The following is a 17,960-nucleotide window of genomic DNA, read 5'->3' as shown; positions in this document are numbered from 1 at the left end:
GGGAGGACACCATTGTTTTAACTCTCTCTAGACCTTGCCAGGAAAAATACTAGCATCGCCAGAGAGAGTGGTCTTATTGAGTGGCCTAGCTTGCTGTTCCTACTGAATTCTGGGAGACTGGCACAACACATGACCTGGTCTTTGTTAGCATTGCACTCACACTTGACAAGTTAGTCAGCCATATGGCCCAAGGCGGTGACGCAAGATGTGAAAGTCAAACAGTTCTGATCCGGCACATCAACCTCCATAACCATTAAAACTTATGAGTTATATTCCCCAAGAATGCTATTGTGCAAAGGAAAACAGCTGTTAAAATATTGAGTCTTGTGCCTCAAGTTTAATGTGATGTTTAAAAGAAGCAGTCACGTTTTTTTCATCTTTGATTCTATAAGCTTAGAATCAATTTCTGTAATTGTTCTTTGTAGCTATGTAGTTCTCTTAACTTTTATTACTTAGGAATATGTCATGTTATATTTTAAGTGAATCTTGATGCCTTAAGTTTAGCACATCAATCACTTTCAAACACTGGTATTATTTTGTATTTTGTATGGACATTGTGTAATAATTATAACTTTGTAATTTTTGTTGGCTATGCACCGCTCTCTATTTCTAATTCACTTATACCAAGCACTGGCAGATGGAACAAAAACATAAGTAAAACACATTGATAAGCAATTGTTTTAATGGTGTTCTACTGGACATGCAATAACAATACCTATAGATCAATTAGACATCTAGACCAATGAGTCAATGTTCCCAGACATCACATGCTGTCTTATCTCTGTTAAAACAGACATCAAAACCATTCGAGGGACCCATTATCTAGGAAGAAAGCAATACAATTGGATGAAATTACAGAAATTTTATGACAGAGATAGTCCCAGGAGTATTGACACCTTAGGGGTGCGCTAGGAGATAATAGGAAATTACATCAATAGATGACCATCACCCTCGAGAAACCAATTAGAGATTGACTGTGCACCACCAAGACTAATCAGGGGCTGATCACTTGTTGAATGAGCCAATCAGGAATCAGAAACCTCACTGATCATACACATGGATTGTGGTTTGGAAAGAGTTAAAAAGTACCAGCTTTGAACTACCCGGCACACGCTGAATTTGAAACTGATGGTTGCTTGTCAGCTGAAAGCAGAAGACCAGAGGATTCCAGAGAGTGTGAGTGAGATAGACAGACAAATACAGACATACAGATAGAGAGAGAACACCCCGTGTTGCCTCACACCCTAGGCTGAATCAGGAAGCAAGATCGGTGTTGAGACAGTACAATTGTTGCATAAATTTATTAAGTGTAACTTTTGTTGCTTAATAAATGTTTCCTGAGTTACATCAGTAAATTGTCTCCCACTGGCTTAATGATTAAGATCTCAAAAGAACAAAATAATATTGAGTAAGTGAACTTGGAGGTTAAACACCTCCAAAAGAACTAACACTTCCATGGGGAGGTGACGTTTGAAATAACAAGGCTGACATTGCATCAAAGAATGGATAATCATGGAATGGGATTCTGTGAAACACAGGTTGAGAAGGTCTCTAAATATCCAAGTGTCAGGTTCCATTCTGATTGACAGTGCATCAAACGTATGTCATAATTCAACTCTGCAGAAGCAACTTCTGATAGAGACAAGTTCTCCTACATACCTTCCCATAGGGCTGCTTGGAGTGGGTGAGTTGGTGGTTACAGGAGGGACATTGTGCAGGGAGGATGAAAGCTGCACCGTTCAACATCATTCAAGTACACCCTCCACCAGTGCAGATACACTCACCTTGGCAGGTCTTCAATGCAGCTTCGAGCTAGTGCCTCTGAGAAGTGCACTGCTCAAGTGAATAGGAGGAGGTGACGGAGGCAGAGACAGTTGTGGGGAGTTGGTAAATGGGGAGAAATAGCGATTTTCCGCTGAGTAAAGATGCAAAAGCCCCAGGCATCACACACAAGGTAGGTTTCCTGGACCAGCAACGTGAGGTGTCTGTCCACACGCCACAGATCCCCGTTGTGATGTGGAGGCATTGGGCACAAAATGGAGGAGTGCATTCATCAAACTTTCTCCACAATGTCAGAAGATTCTGAAAGCATTGACCAGTCAGTGACTGGTCAATGGGGGGCAAGTTAAAGGTATGTGTTAGCGAGGGACACTGTGGCCATTGAAGATCTAACATGGGTAACAATGGAAGCACTCCCAATTGTGCGCATTGTTACTGCATACCTTCACTCAGATAAAACTGACTTGAAAACTGTCCAACAGGATGAATGGCCATGAAATCCAAGACAGCTTGATTAGTGCCTTGACTCCTGAGGAAGCTTCATCAGCCTCAATGCAAAGCCTGGGGCATCAAATGACAGTGCATCTTCCTCCTCCTCTAAGGAATGAGACCATTCCAATGTTTCTCTCCCTTCAGGGTCCACATCTCCCTGGAGGGCCAATTTATGGAAACAACAGCAGACTGCTACAATCTGGCGTTACAGTGGCACAGTGGAATGTGGCACCGTGCACAGTGGTTAGCACTGTTGCCTCACGGCGGCAGGGATCTGGGTTCAATTCCGGCCTTGGGTGACTATCTGTGTGGAGTTTGTCCGTTCTCCCCGTGTCTGCGTGCGTATCCTCCGGGTGCTCCGGTTTCATCCCACAGTCCAAAGATGTGCAGGTTAGGTGGATTGGCCATGCTAAATTTCCCCTTAGTGTCCAAAAGGTTGGGTGGAGTTACTGGGTTATGGGGATAGTGGGAAGGTGTGGGCCTAGGAAGGGTGCTCTTTCAGGGGGTTAATGCAGACTCGATGGGCCAAATGGCCTCATTTTGCACTGTAGGGACTCTATAGATTCTATAGATCAGCAACACCCTTGAGGGAGTGGACTAGATTGTCCCACTTGATTAGACCAGGCACCGGATCTACTTTGTCAAAGGACTGATGTTCTACTTGATGGTGATCCTTATGATCATATGGCATTGGTTAGAGCATCTCTGCATTTCTGTTACAGGGTTACATAAAGATGTAAAAACCATATGCAGGATTCTTTATTAGCCGTCGGCGAAATCGAGAAATGTGATTGGGTGAAGAATAACTTCTGATGCCAAAATCGCGGCAGGTGGCAATTAGATGTCAAATCGTGATTTTCCGTCACCTCGAGAATGGCGTCAATGCATCTCACTCCACACGTACACAAGGCACCTTTTGCATATCATTAGCGGGCCCCACCCGTATTCTCCGGGGCCTCAGCGATTCTCCGCTCCGATGGGCTGGGTTCCCGACCGCGCGGGTCACTTGGTCTTTTCAAAATCGGGAAACCTGCTCTGTGGCTGATAATGGAGAGAGAGGAGGTACGGAAAGTGTCCAATATCATCATTGCTTTCTGCCAGTTGTGCCGCTGGCCGGGGGGAGGCTTCTGCCAGGGTCAGGGGAATTGCGGGGAGTGGCCAGGAGGTGGGAAGTGGGGAGGGGTGTATGGGCACGGAACACCATTGTCGGCAAGGCAGTCATGCAGCTGCGCACTGCCCACTGTGAACTTAGGGCCACGGCTCATATAGGTGTCCCCCTCAGCCATCCCCGAGGTGCCCTCTGGCCCCAGCTGACCCTTCAGCTGTGCATCATATCGGGGGGGGGGGGATCCCTTTTTATGATGGAATCGGGAGTGGCGCCTGTTTCCGGATGCACCGCTCTTTCCAAAACGGCATCATTGAGGAGCACGCCGCACGCCATTGGGACGGCCTCGCCGCACGCCATTGGGACGGCCGCTCGCCATTGGGACGGCCGCACGTCATTGGGACGGCCGCACGTCATTGGGACGGCCGCACGCCATTGGGACGGCCGCTCGCCATTGGGACGGCCGCACGCCATTGGGACGGCCGCACGTCATTGGGATGGCCGCTCGCCATTGGGACGGCCGCTCGCCATTGGGATGGCCGCTCGCCATTGGGACGGCCGCTCGCCATTGGGACGGCCGCTCGCCATTGGGACGGCCGCTCGCCATTGGGACGGCCGCTCGCCATTGGGACGGCCGCTCGCCATTGGGACGGCCGCACGCCATTGGGACGGCCTCGCCGCTCGCCATTGGGACGGCCGCACGCCATTGGGACGGCCTCGCCGCTCGCCATTGGGACGGCCGCTCGCCATTGGGACGGCCGCTCGCCATTGGGACGGCCGCACGCCATTGGGACGGCCGCTCGCCATTGGGATGGCCGCTCGCCATTGGGACGGCCTCGCCGCTCGCCATTGGGACGGCCGCACGCCATTGGGATGGCCGCACGCCATTGGGACGGCCTCGCCGCACGCCATTGGGACGGCCTCGCCGCTCGCCATTGGGATGGCCGCACGCCATTGGGACGGCCGCTCGCCATTGGGACGGCCGCTCGCCATTGGGACGGCCGCACGCCATTGGGACGGCCGCACGCCATTGGGACGGCCGCACGCCATTGGGACGGCCGCACGTCATTGGGACGGCCGCACGCCATTGGGACGGCCGCTCGCCATTGGGACGGCCTCGCCGCACGCCATTGGGACGGCCTCGCCGCACGCCATTGGGACGGCCTCGCCGCTCGCCATTGGGACGGCCTCGCCGCTCGCCATTGGGATGGCCGCACGCCATTGGGACGGCCGCACGCCATTGGGACGGCCGCACGCCATTGGGACGGCCTCGCCGCTCGCCATTGGGACGGCCTCGCCGCTCGCCATTGGGATGGCCGCACGCCATTGGGACGGCCGCACGCCATTGGGACGGCCGCACGCCATTGGGACGGCCGCTCGCCATTGGGACGGCCTCGCCGCTCGCCATTGGGACGGCCGCACGCCATTGGGACGGCCTCGCCGCTCGCCATTGGGACGGCCGCTCGCCATTGGGACGGCCTCGCCGCTCGCCATTGGGACGGCCGCTCGCCATTGGGATGGCCGCACGCCATTGGGACGGCCGCACGCCATTGGGACGGCCGCACGCCATTGGGACGGCCTCGCCGCTCGCCATTGGGACGGCCGCACGCCATTGGGACGGCCTCGCCGCTCGCCATTGGGACGGCCGCTCGCCATTGGGACGGCCGCTGGCCATTGGGACGGCCGCTCGCCATTGGGACGGCCGCACGCCATTGGGACGGCCTCGCCGCTCGCCATTGGGATGGCCGCTCGCCATTGGGACGGCCTCTCGCCATTGGGACGGCCTCTCGCCATTGGGACGGCCACACGCCATTGGGACGGCCGCTGGCCATTGGGACGGCCGCTCGCCATTGGGACGGCCTCAGCACGTTACCTGAAGGCACTCCCCCAAAGCTCTGCTCCCGATGGGCCAAGTTCACGATGGCAAGGATCACTTGTGCTCTCAGCTTGTGTGGCGGCTGTGGACTGTGTCCAACGCCGCCGCAGTCGGTGGGGGGGGGGGGGGGGGGGGGAAGCCGTACTGCTGTCCGGGAGGGGCTTCAGTGAGGTGGGGTCCAGGGGGAAACTATCTGGCAGGTCGGGTCCGTGCATTGCCGGCACCATGTTGTGTGGTGCGACCAATGCAGGTCATCACCGTGGGTATACGCAACCACGGATCCGGCCATTCTCCGGCCGTTTAGGTGTGGGAGCCAGGGGTTCTACCCGGTGCCATTGCTAGCCCCTCACCGGCCCCATAATCAAGGGTTTGCCGACGAATTTGGCAACGTAAAACGCCACAGTTCCTACTCCGGCATTGGCATTTAGCCGCAAAATCGGAGAATCCAGCCGCGTATCTGCAATGGACATTCTTTACCTCCTCATAGCCATCCACTAATATTTGCTGTGCGTGAAGATCTGTGGAACCTGCAATTTCAGGATGAAGGCCGTATGACAGGATAATGCGCACAGACCAAAGTAAAACACTTGCTGTGCCAGAAACGCCCAGTTGAACCAGTTAGTGAGGGAAGCCCTTTTTAGATGAATCACTCTGGCTTTTATGAGCCAGGTGAGTACAATCAATGATGATCTGCATTGACAGAAACCCAGGGGGAGGCAAATCCCACTGTCCTCTGTAACCGCATTGCTTCATCTGTTGGGAGCTGTTAATGACCTCAGTATCAATTGCTCATCTGTCCTTATTGGGCAGGTTTCCAGGTCCCATTTCCCAATGTTGGTTTCAAAAGCAGACGTACTGAGCTTTGTGAAACCTGTCTTACCCACACGGTGCAATGAAAATTCAGCCCAGTACAGATTATCCTGCTGGATATAATTTAACCTCCCATTCAACAGAGACTATTACTACAGAGCACATTTCTAAAATACGTTGTAAAGAAATTCCTCATATTTTAGTTCAAAATGTTAATTTATTGGCGGTAAGGAAATCCTCGCGGAATGTCTTCATTAAAAGCTTATGGTATGGGCATGGTTGGAAGATTGGCTAGTGAACCGAGTTGGCATAAATGTGTCATTTTCTGGTTAGCAGGGTGTGACGAGGTCTGTGCCACAGGGACCTGTGCTGGTGCCTCAACATTTACAATTTATATAAATGACTTGGATGAAGGATCTGAAGATATTGTTGCTAAATTTGCTGATGACACAAAGATAGGTAAGAAAGTAAATTGTGAGGAGGATGTAAGGAGGCTACAAAGGGACAGAAATAACCTAAATGAGTGGACAACACTGGCAAATGGATGATAATTTGGGAAAATGTGAAACTGTCCATTTTGACAGGAAGAGTAAAAAATAAGCGTACTATCAAAATGGTGAGAGATTGCCGAGATCTGACGTGCAGAGGGATCTGGGTGTCTGAGTGCATGAATCACAAAAGGCTGGTGGACAGGTACAGAAACTAATTTGGAAAACTCATAGAATGTTTTGTTTAGTGTGAGGGGAACGGATTACAAAAGTACGGAGGTTCTCCTTCAATTGTACAGGACATTGGTGAGACCACATCTGGAGCATTGTACTAGTCACCCTATCTAAGGAAAGGTGGAAATGCTTTTCAAGATGTACATGGAAGGTTTACTAGATTAATACCCGGAATGGGCGGGTTGTCTTATGAGGAAAGGTTGGAGAGCTTTGGTTTGTATCCGCTGTAGTTCAAAAGAGTAAGAGATGACTTGATTGAAACCTTTAGTTCCTTAGGGGTGTTAACAAGTGGATGTGGAGAGGATGTTTCCTCTTGTCAGAGATTTTGGGACACTGTTTAAAAATAAGAGGTCGCTGATTTAAGACAGAAATGAGGAGGACATTTTTCTTTCAGAGGGTTTTGAGTCTTTGGAACTCTCTCCTCAAAAGGCAGTGGAAGCAGAGTCTATTTTTAAGGCTCAGCAAGATAGATTCTTGATGAACAGGTCAGGAGCTGGGAGGGTGGGGTTGAAAGGTTATTGGGGGTTGACAAGAAGGTGGAGGTGAGGTTAAAATCAGATCAACCATGATCTTATTGAATGGGGGAGCAGGCTCGAGGGGCTGAATAGCCTAATCCTGCTTCTAATTTGTATGTTCGTATGTACGTGTTCCAGAATAACTCCACAGTAAATGGTGCAATGTCTAACTAGTCCATGCTCAGGAAATATACAATGAGTGAGTGTCTATCTTTGGGCAGACACACGCAATGGAAGCTGTTAATTCCCCTGTGAAATGGCTGAGCAAGCCACTCAGTTCAAGCACAGTTAGGATGGGTGACAAATGTTGGCCAAGAACACCCACATACCATGAAAGAATTTTAAAATGCTGGAAATCCAAATTTCTCCGATGACAGCATGGTTTGTTGGGATTGGGAAGCTGGAGAATGGGTCTCAAGCTCAAGAATTTGTGTCACCACCCCCTCTGTTCACTGAACAAATACTTTTGATCATATCATGGGGTGATTTTCTTTGAAGGGTGCTTGACAGATAAATACGGTCAAACTATGAGTTCTTTCTCTGAAAAGCGAATGACTTTTGAACAAAAATGTATTCTCCCTGAACATTCCTTGTTCTGTTATTGATTGGTGAAAACCAAAAAACCAAAGCAGTGTAACCACGGAATATTTTCAGCCTGAAAATCTACAAACATCTCAGCAAAAAACAACATCCATGAAGAGGAAGATTTTAAATGTACATATCCTTCGGGAATATTGATTTTATCTGGCAGTTGATGAACCTCAATTTACGCCTCTCAAAGGAGACTCACTGAAATAATGGCAATCAGTCAAAACATACGGAAATAATTGAGGCAATGAAACCTATTTTTTTGGATGTTGGACAAGTACACCATTATTTTTCATTCTCCCAGTTTACTGCAGGTTTTTCAATTATTCTTTCAACACCATCTTTCATGTGTTCTGCTCCCCAGTCCATCACAGTTATGTCGACAGTACTAATTCCAGAGGCCTTGTGGAGAATCAATACTGAAGCTAAACTATGAATAGGTGGTGAGCATACCATTTGGTGCCAAGGAATATTTGAAATTGCTGCTTTAAGGTTTTTCCTATTGGTAGCAAAATCAAATATATTTGATCACCAGTGACGTCTGTTACAGAAAAAAGAATTGGAGAAATACATTTAGTTCCTCAGCACCGCTGTATTTTTACCCAATTATTGATCTTCCATTTTACAAATTGTTTTCACTGTGTTGTTCTCAATATAATAAATGTATTTCTTGGGGTAATTACACATTTGCTGGATTTTCTTTTAAAAAGCCGCACGTGCAGAAGGTGAGTTTGATTTTAAACATATTTTCAACCTCAGTTAACAGAACCTTTGCATATTTGCAACCCTGGCCACATTTGCCCAACAGGGACCAATGAGAAGATGGAAGTGAGCAGTAAATCCGTAAAGAAGGAAGGTCTCTCCAGGATAGGAGAGAAGATTCAGTCCAAAGCCTGGAGACACAGTGAGACCACAGAAGGAAAGAATATTGCAAGATTTAAATTCCACAGAACCATCTGTATAAGTAGATTAAGGGATTTTGGGGGGAAATATTTAATCTTTTTGTTATGTTATCAGATTATATTTGGTTGCCTCAGAGATTGGTACTTTCCTGTGGGATTTTAGTCCCGTGAATCAGTAGGATTATGCTGATAGTTTTGAGTAATTGAGAAAATCATGGCAGTCGATTTTTTTCCCACTATTAAACAGCTTAACCTGTGAGTGGAGACTGCAGAGAATACGGGGGAGAGTCGTGAGTGTCTCAGAGAGGGGTAGAGGCTGCAGAAGCACAAGGTAGGGGGGCTGTGGAAGCTATGGGGAGAGTTGCAAATGGCTTGGAGGGGGGTAGAGGTTTTAGGAGCTGTGGAATCAGATAAAGAAGCACTGGGAGGGAGAGGTGGTTCTTATGCATGTGAGCCTTGAGAAGGATATTGAAATGCAACACAATAACCATTTCTAATAGATGGCACAATTCCTTCAATACAGAGAAATATTTTCTGTTGGAAGATTGGGTTGCTTTCTGGTGGAGGCTTCGCCTGCTCTACTGAATCTGTGGAATTCTCTATCCCAGAGTGCACAGGACACTAGAACACTAAACACATTGAAGGAGGAGATAGATGGGTTTTTAATTAATAGCGGGATGAAGGGTTGTGTGGAGTGGGTAGGAAGGTGGAGGTGAGGCAGGGATGTGATCAGCCACAAATGTATTGAATGGTGGAGCGAGCTCGAGGAGCTGAATTACTGACTCCTGCTCCTCGTTCTCACATTAACACAAACTCAGCAACTGGCAGCTGAGTAAAATACCCCAAACTCTCTGAGGGGAAATACTGTTTACAGATATTAGTTCGGGAGTGCATCAAATGAGCGGCTCATTTCAAATATCCTTTCCACCTTTTGAGGAACCAATTATCCTCCATTCAGCATTCTTCATCGCTCCTAGCCATGGTGAAAATCAAGAACTTAGCATGTGGGCAACCGTAGTTCCAATAATTCCTTGACAATGTGTTGACGTTACAATATCCTAAGTGAACCGTAAAAAGCAAATCTGATATTTCACGGGGTATTTTGCTTTCTTGTAATTTTTAGCAGACATTCCTCCCTAATATGAAGAGATGCCTCCAGGTGTTCCACATTAAAACATGAGGTGCTGAATAAAATTCCGAGGAATTTACAGGTAATTCAATGTGTTGCCAATGGGAAGGTTTATCTTCATGAGAATCAACAGTATAAAAGCCATGAAGTCCAAAGAGATCCCAAAGTTGAAACATGGCCGAAGGTCAAATTCATCAGGAATTAGCTTTAATTTGACCTCATCACGTTATCAAGGTGTTTCATTAAAATGTTGATAGTCACAAATCATCCTGCCCAAAGGTGAACATACACAGAACCTTTGCACATTTCATAAAATATACCTGTCAGTATAATTGCTCGAGACGGTTTCATTTGGACCAAGATACACAAATTGGGATTTTCATCAGACCACATAAGCTTTTAAAATGCTCGGCTGTAAGGAAGAATATTCCTCAGACAGCACTTGCCAAGTTTAGCAAAAACATTTTAACCATAAAAGCATCTCAAAAACAATTATTCTAAAATGCACCAAATATTGCTGAAAGATTAAGCATGATATGTTGTGCATGATTTCAAACCTTTAAGTAATTTATTATCCATACATAGTGGACAATTGTAATATAATTTCAATAAACTGCTTTGTGTGTCAGTAATTTCCTTCATCATCTATTTGCTATTATTAAATTATTATTATTTTCTATGATCTCAGTGTTATTACTATGACCTGGAATGATAATGAAATCCTATATTGGGTGACACCTTCTCACGTGCTCAGCAATAACACGCAGGCAGAACAAAAATGATTAGCCTGAATTTTACAAGTTCCAAGACATGAAAAGTGCATAAGGGGAAATGGTTCTTAACTTGAAGATCAATATAAAACTTTCTTGCGAGGGGAAAAGTCACCAAAACAACAATTGTGAAATTTCCACAAATGTGAATTGAAATGCCAAATATACAAATGTTACTTGTAAAAATGATATCACTTCTATTATAGAGAAATGTAATAATTTCCTACCTCTGTTAAATGTGGCGTTGGATTAAATCCACAGAGATTGCATACAACAGCCTTGCATTGTGTACATGTGTCGAAGTTAGGAGGGGCATTGGAATCAATATTCAGAGCGATTTTACAAAGAGGGCAAGCGGCCTTTGATGGAGCAGCAATTTCACTTTCCAAAGGTTTGGTTGCCTTCTTGATGGTTTCCACCGCTTGCCTGTTTGCTTTCTCTTGTGCTGCCACAGCAGCCTTCTGATCACTGGGATGAGCTGCTGGAGGTTTAGCTTCTCTTTTACCAATGTCACGTTTAGGAGATTGCTGAGAAGCAGTGCTCTCCTTGGAGGTTGTCTGAGCTGTAGTTGGAGGTACAGCAGAAGGTTGCTTTGCAGCATGTCCATGGGGATCTTGTTGCTGTGGTGCTGTTGACATCAAAGTTGAGGCTTGGCTGAACAGTGACGCCCCGAACCCAAAGAGTTTACCAGTGACAGTCTCTTGAGGAGTTGATGGCTGGAACGGAGGGGGCTGTGCAGCACCCCCCAGGTTGAGGCTGAAACGCCTCGACTGTTCCGCTGCTTTTGGAGCTTTTTGAGGCTCTGGTGGAATTTGTGATGGTAGAGCTTTACCAACTGCGGGTTTCTGAGTTGGTTTTGCTTGTTCTTCCTTTGGGTGACCAGTCTTGGGTTCCGCTTTCAAAGCCGGCTGTTTGATCAGATCAGGAGTAGCGGCACTAATCGGTTGCTTTCCTTGTGGTAGTTTTTCCACTAATACTGGTTTCTGGATCTGCCCTGGTTGCTTCTGTTGAGCCTCATCCGGCTTCTGAGTCTTTATCCCAGGGCCAGACTCTGTCCCTGGAACAATATTTCCCTTTTTTTGCAACTGTTGTGCCTGTGTTTTAGGACCAGATACTTCCTCTTTCTTGGTGAGCTGCTGGAGCTGTGTGGCTGACCTTGTTTGTTCTGCTCTCTTACTTTCGTCAGAGACTTTTTGCTGAACAGCTGGTTGAACCTGGGGACCCAGTGAAGATTGTTTACTCTCTGGTACTGGAGTGATGGAAATGACTTGTTGTGGGGGCTTGTTCACATCTTGCTGGCTCTTTACATCCACCAGCTGCTGAGATGGTTGAACTAGTTTTGGTGTCTGGCTTGTTTGCTGTTTTGCTGGTTGGTCGCGAGGCCCATGTGATGGTTGTTTGGCTTTCAATGGGGGAGAGGTAGCCATTGATTGCTGCTTAGTCAGCACGGGCTGCTTTCTGGATCCAGTCTGTGATAATGACTTGGCTTGTTCAGGTTTTTGAGCTGTCTGCTGAGCTGGAGCCTGTCTGGCCATTTGTGGGACAGAGGAAGTTGCTCCCGGCTGCTTGGGCTGCAGAGGCTGTGGCTTGGATCCAGGGACTGAGGTCATGTCCATGCCAAGGGCTCTTTGCATCTGACAATTTAAACAAAGCCATTCTCTGACCTGTAAATAATGAGCATAAAAACATATAATACGTCAAAAACAATTTGCATTGAATCAGATCTGTTAATAGCTAACCAACTATTTAAATTAGCAAACATCATCATTTCTTTTTGCGAAGATGCACACTGATCATTTTAATAAAATTAGTTTTATTTCCTCATTAACAATTTCTGGTCAAATAACACTGTCATAATATCCACTCATGTATATAATGAGATGCAGACAGGCAGTGATTGACACATAGGATGACCAGTAAGCATACAACACAGTACAGCCAATCACCAGACAGGACACTACCACTATGAAGCCAGAGGGCACTAGGTTTTCCGCTCTCTCAGGACCCAGCTACTGAGACAGTCAGAGTCCACGAGCTAGCAAATGCAAACACAATGCGATAGCTAGTAAGTCTGGTCAGGCTAGTACAAGGTCACCAGTCAGATCAGTATAGTGTTGACCCACAGCTGAATATGTGTAGCAGTTCTATAGTTGAATAAAACAGTGTTAGATCTTCTCCAGTGTTAGACGTCTGTTTCTAACTTCCCCTCATCGTGTGCAGTCCACATCGAACCAACCTGCCTAACACATCAAACACTACTAACCATTTCTGCTCAGAACCCTTTGCCATTGCTGAATGATTTTAACTATCTACTCCCAAACTATAATCTTGATGAAAAAGGACAATTTCAGATGAAAAACCTCTTCAAGCTCTGCTTATGAATTGAAAAGACCTCAGTTAAATATTAAAGAAGATCACTGCATTTTGGAAAACTATGTTTTTCCATTACAGTGAAACAGACGTGATCTATATTGTTAATAAAAAGTGACATCAGTTATTTTGTAGATATTCCAAGGTTTTATTGATATCGGCCACCATTTAATTACGTTCACTACTGAAATTCAAACAGGCCCCATTGTTTCTGGAGCCAGGACTCGATGCTTGTGATCAGCAGCAAGTAACGATACTCACTCACCATAAACATCAAAGCAACAATCTCTCTGCTCGGAATTTTCCATCGACAGCCAGAGAGAGAGTAATTGCAGTTGCCTTTCCAGGAAGTTTCCAATTTGGAATTGGAATAATGTCACCAAGCCACCCGAGAATCCAAAAACCAAAATGGAATTTCACAAAAACATAATCAGGAAACAAAATGGAGTAAAATAAAATCACTTTTCTAAATGTTTACATGGAGCAAATTAGAGATGTGGGGCTCCACATGGGCCAAAGGTAGAAACTAAAGTATTCTGCAAAAGCATTTAACAAAAAATTTAGCATAAAATCTGCTGATTAATTTTAGAATTACAGAGTGCTGTGAAACTTGTATTTTTTCAGGGCCAGTTCTGTTCATCAAACTTGGTTGACCTTTTCTACCTTAAAAACAGTTCCACCTGATTGAAAAAGGTGTAACTTTTTATGGGGCTTTAAGTGGCGATGTGGGATTGGGCAAATTGATCTTCTTACTGGGTTCAATGACTCCCAGCTTGGCAGGGGCCATAAGCACAGTCTGAGTCTATGCACACAGTGATCGGGCATTACTTCCGGATATCCATGCTAATCTACACATATCCCACATCCCAATTCATGGTCCATTTCACAGGGGTCAGGACAGCAAATGTTGACAGTTTTCCTCAACCACCACATAATCCAGGCCCATATATTCCAGTCCTTAATTGAATAAAACAGAAAGGGTTATGAAGGTCTAGAAGATCACAAAAATTGTGTTTTTAAAGACAGATGTTGCATGTACAGATTTTAAGATATTAATAAAGTGTCACATAACAGACTGAAGTAAAAGGTTAATGGTATGAGGCAGTGTGGATATGAAGTAAGCTAAAGGACAGAAAGTAGACAGCAGTAATAAATCAGACCAGTATTCCTTTTCATGAGCCTGGACTTGGGTTTGGGAGTATTCCCGTACCAGCCTCCCCGGACAGGCGCCGGAATGTGGCGACTAGGGGCTTTTCACAGTAACTTCATTGAAGCCTACTCGTGACAATAAGTGATTTTCATTTTTCATTTCATTTCATTTCAGTTTGGAAATTAAGTAAACTATGAGCAACAATATTCATAGAATCCCTACAATGCAGAAGGAGGCCATTTGGCCCATCGGGTTTACACAGACCCTCTGAAAGAGCTCCCTACCTAGGCTCACTCCCCCACCCTATTCATGTAACACCATAACCCTGCCTAATCTTTGGACACTAAGGGGCAATTTAGCATGGCAATCAACCTAATCTTTTTGTTTATAAATTTAGAGTACCCAATTTATTTTTTCCAATTAAGGGGCAATTTAGCGCGTCCAATTCACCTACCGTGCACATCTTTTGTGTTGTGGGGGCAAAACCAATGCAGACATGGGGAGAATGTGCAAACTCAACACGGATAGTGACCCAGCAATCCACCTAACCTGCACATCTCTGGACATTGTTTAGGTGTAGATAGGAAGGACAGGCATAAAGGAAAAGGTGGTGGTGTGGCACTGCTGGTTAAAGAGGAAATTAACACAGTAGTGAGAAAGGATATTAGCTCTGACAATGTGGAATCTGTATGGGTAGAGTTGAGAAATACCAAGGGGCAAAAAACATTAGTGGGTGTCAGAAATAGAGCCCAAACTGCACTGGTGAGGTTGGGAATAGCATTAAAGACAAAATTAGGGATGCACGTAACAAGGGAATATGGGTGATCATGGATGATTTTAATCTTCACATAGGTTGGGCAAATCAATTTAGACACAATGCCTTAGAGGAGGAATTCCTGGAGTATATACGGGATGGTTTTCTTGACCAATACGTGGAGGAACAAACTAGAGAGCAGACCATCTTTGACTGGGTACTGTGTAATGAGAAGGGAATCATTGCCAATCTGGCTGTACGAGACCCCTTGGGGATGAGCGACCATAACATGATAGAATTTGTGATCAAGGTGGTGAGTGAAGTAGTTGATTCGGAGACGAGGGTCCTGAATGTTAATAAAGGGAACTATGAAAATATGAGGCATGAATTGGCCTTGATAGATTGGGGAGAGTTACTTAAAGGGATGACAGTGGATAGACAATGGCAAACATTCTAGGAACGCATGGGGGAACTACAGCAACTGTTCATTCCTGTCTGGCCCAAAAGCAAAGGGGAAAAGAGGGCCAATCCATGGCTTACAAAGGAAATTAGAAATAGTATCCGACACAAGGAAGACGCATACAGATTGGCCAAGAAAAATAATAGGTCTGAGGATTGGGAGCAGTTTAGAATTCAGCAAAGAAGGACGAAGGGATTGATTAAGAAGGGGAAAGTTCAGTACGAAAGGAAGCTTGCAGGGAACATAAAGACTGACACTAAGTGTTTCTATAGATATATGATGAGAAAGAGATTGGTAAAGAGAAATGTAGGCCCCCTACAGACAGAAACAGGGGAATGCATAATAAGGGACAAAGAAATGGCTGAGCAATTGAATACATACTTTGGTTCTGTCTTCACAAATGAGGACACACATCAGACACCAGAAATGTTGGAGAATGAAAGGTTTAGTGAGAAGGAAGAACTGATGGAGATCAACATTGATAGAGAAATGGTGCTGGGAAAATTGATGGGATTGAAGGCATTAGCTATGAGGAGAGGTTGAAGAAACACAGTTTGTTCTCACTGAAACGAATGAGGTTGAGGGGCGACCTGATAGAGGTCTACAAAATTATGAGGGGCATAGACAGAGTGGATAGTCAGAGACTTTTTCCCAGGGTAGAGGGGCCAATTACGAGGGGGCATAGGTTTAAAGTGTAAGGGGCAAAATTTAGAGGAGCTGTGCGAGGTAAGTTTTTTGCACAGAGAGTAGTGGGTGCCTGGAACTCGTTGCTGGAGAAGGTGATGGAAACAGGGACGATAGTGACGTTTAAGGCGCATCTTGTCAAATACATGAATAGAATAAGAATAGAGGGATACGGACCCCGGAAGTGTCGAAGATTTTAGTTTAGACAGGCAGCATAGTCGGCGCAGGCTTGGAGGGCCGAAGGGCCTGTTCCTGTGCTGTACTTTTCTTTGTTCTTTGTTCTTTGGAATTCATTACCACAGGACGTAGTTGATGCTAAAACATTGAACATATTCAAGAGGCAGCTAGATATAGCAATTGGGGAGAATGGGATCAAAGGCTATGGAAAGTAAGATTGGGTTATTGATTTGGATGATCAGCCATGATCGTGATGAATGGCGGAGAAGGCTCAAAGAGCCAAAAGGCCTCCTCCTGCTCCTATCTTCTCTTTTTTTAGAACAGTACAGCACAGAACAGGCCCTTCGGCCCTCGATGTTGTGCCGAGCAATGATCACCCCACTCAAGCCCACGTATCCACCCTATACCAGCAACCCAACAACCCCCATTAACCTTATTTTTTAGGACACTAACGGCAATTTAGCCTGGCCAATCCACCTAACCCGCACATCTTTGGACTGTGGGAGGAAACTGGAGCACCCGGAGGAAACCCACGCACACACGGGGAGGACGTGCAGATTCCGCACAGACAGTGACCCAGCTGGGAATCGAACCTGGGACCATAGAGCTGTGAAGCATTGATGCTAACCACCATGCTACCGTGCTTGTCTCTATGTATCTATTGAGGAGGTCATAAATAGACTGACCAGCTCATTGGGCTAGGGGTTGTGCTCCACGAATGTGAGGGCGGCCCCGGGATAAAATCCTGGATGAGCCCTTTCATGTTGTTTCTTATAAGGGTACAGAAAGAAGTCTTACAATACCAGGTTAAAGTGCAACAGGTTTGTTTCAAATCACTAGCTTTCAGAGCTCTGCTCTTTCCTCTGGTGAATGACGAGGTAGGTTCCAGAAACATATATATATATAGACAAAGTCAAAGATGCAAGACGATGCTTAGAATGCGAGCATTTGCAGGTAATTAAGCCTTTACAGATCCTGAGGTAGGGGTAACCCCAGGTTAAAGAGGTGTGAATTGTCACAAGCCAGGACAGTTGGTAGGATTTCGCAAGCCCAGGCCAGATGGTGGGGGGTGAATGTAATGCGACATGAATCCAAGGTCCAATCCAATTGAAGTTAGGCACCTTAGAAGGAAAATTGAGGAGAGGCAATAGAAGTTAATTCTGTACAAATTTGAATGGGGTGCAGCTTCCCATACTCAAATCTGGGAAGTGGGCAGGATAAGGTGAGAAATTTGTTGAAAGGCATGCTGGATCCTTGGCATTAGAAACATTCACATGAATTATAAAGCACGGAAGTTAAACTTAACCTTTATAAATCAATGGTGAGGCCTCATCTGGAGCAGCGTGTTCAGTTCTGGGCACCACACCTCAGGAAGGATGTCAGGGCCTCGGAGAGGGTGCGGAGGAAATTTCCGAGGTACAAAGAACAAAGAACAATACAGCACAGGAACAAGCCCTTTGGCCCTCCAAGTCTGCGCTGACCATGGTAGCTGCCTACATTAAAACCGTATGCACTCACAGAGTCCGTATCCTTCCATTCCCATCCTATTCATATATTTGTCCAGATGCTCCTTAAATGCCGCTATCGTACCGGCTGCCACCACCTCCCCAAGCAGCAAGTTCCATATATTTACCACCTTCTATGCAATTTAGCGTGGCCAATCCACCTAGCCTGCAC

The 17,960-nt window shown here is 46.1% G+C and overlaps 1 protein-coding gene across 6 annotated transcripts in view; it reads right to left on the bottom strand.

The window, feature by feature from the left end:
- pcloa (piccolo presynaptic cytomatrix protein a) overlaps window positions 1–17,960 on the bottom strand; it is a 543,385-nt gene that overhangs the window by 503,921 nt on the left and 21,504 nt on the right. For all 6 annotated transcript variants that reach the window (XM_038811992.1, XM_038811991.1, XM_038811990.1 and 3 more), the window contains exon 3: window positions 10,916–12,352. In XM_038811992.1, the coding sequence (XP_038667920.1) occupies window positions 10,916–12,352 (1,437 nt within the window). The remainder of the gene's footprint in view (window positions 1–10,915; window positions 12,353–17,960) is intronic.

Source organism: Scyliorhinus canicula, chromosome 11 (genome assembly GCF_902713615.1).
Source record: "Scyliorhinus canicula chromosome 11, sScyCan1.1, whole genome shotgun sequence".
NCBI lineage: Eukaryota > Metazoa > Chordata > Chondrichthyes > Carcharhiniformes > Scyliorhinidae > Scyliorhinus > Scyliorhinus canicula.
Note: the sequence above shows the minus strand (reverse complement) of the source record. Positions and strands in the feature narration are given on the sequence as shown.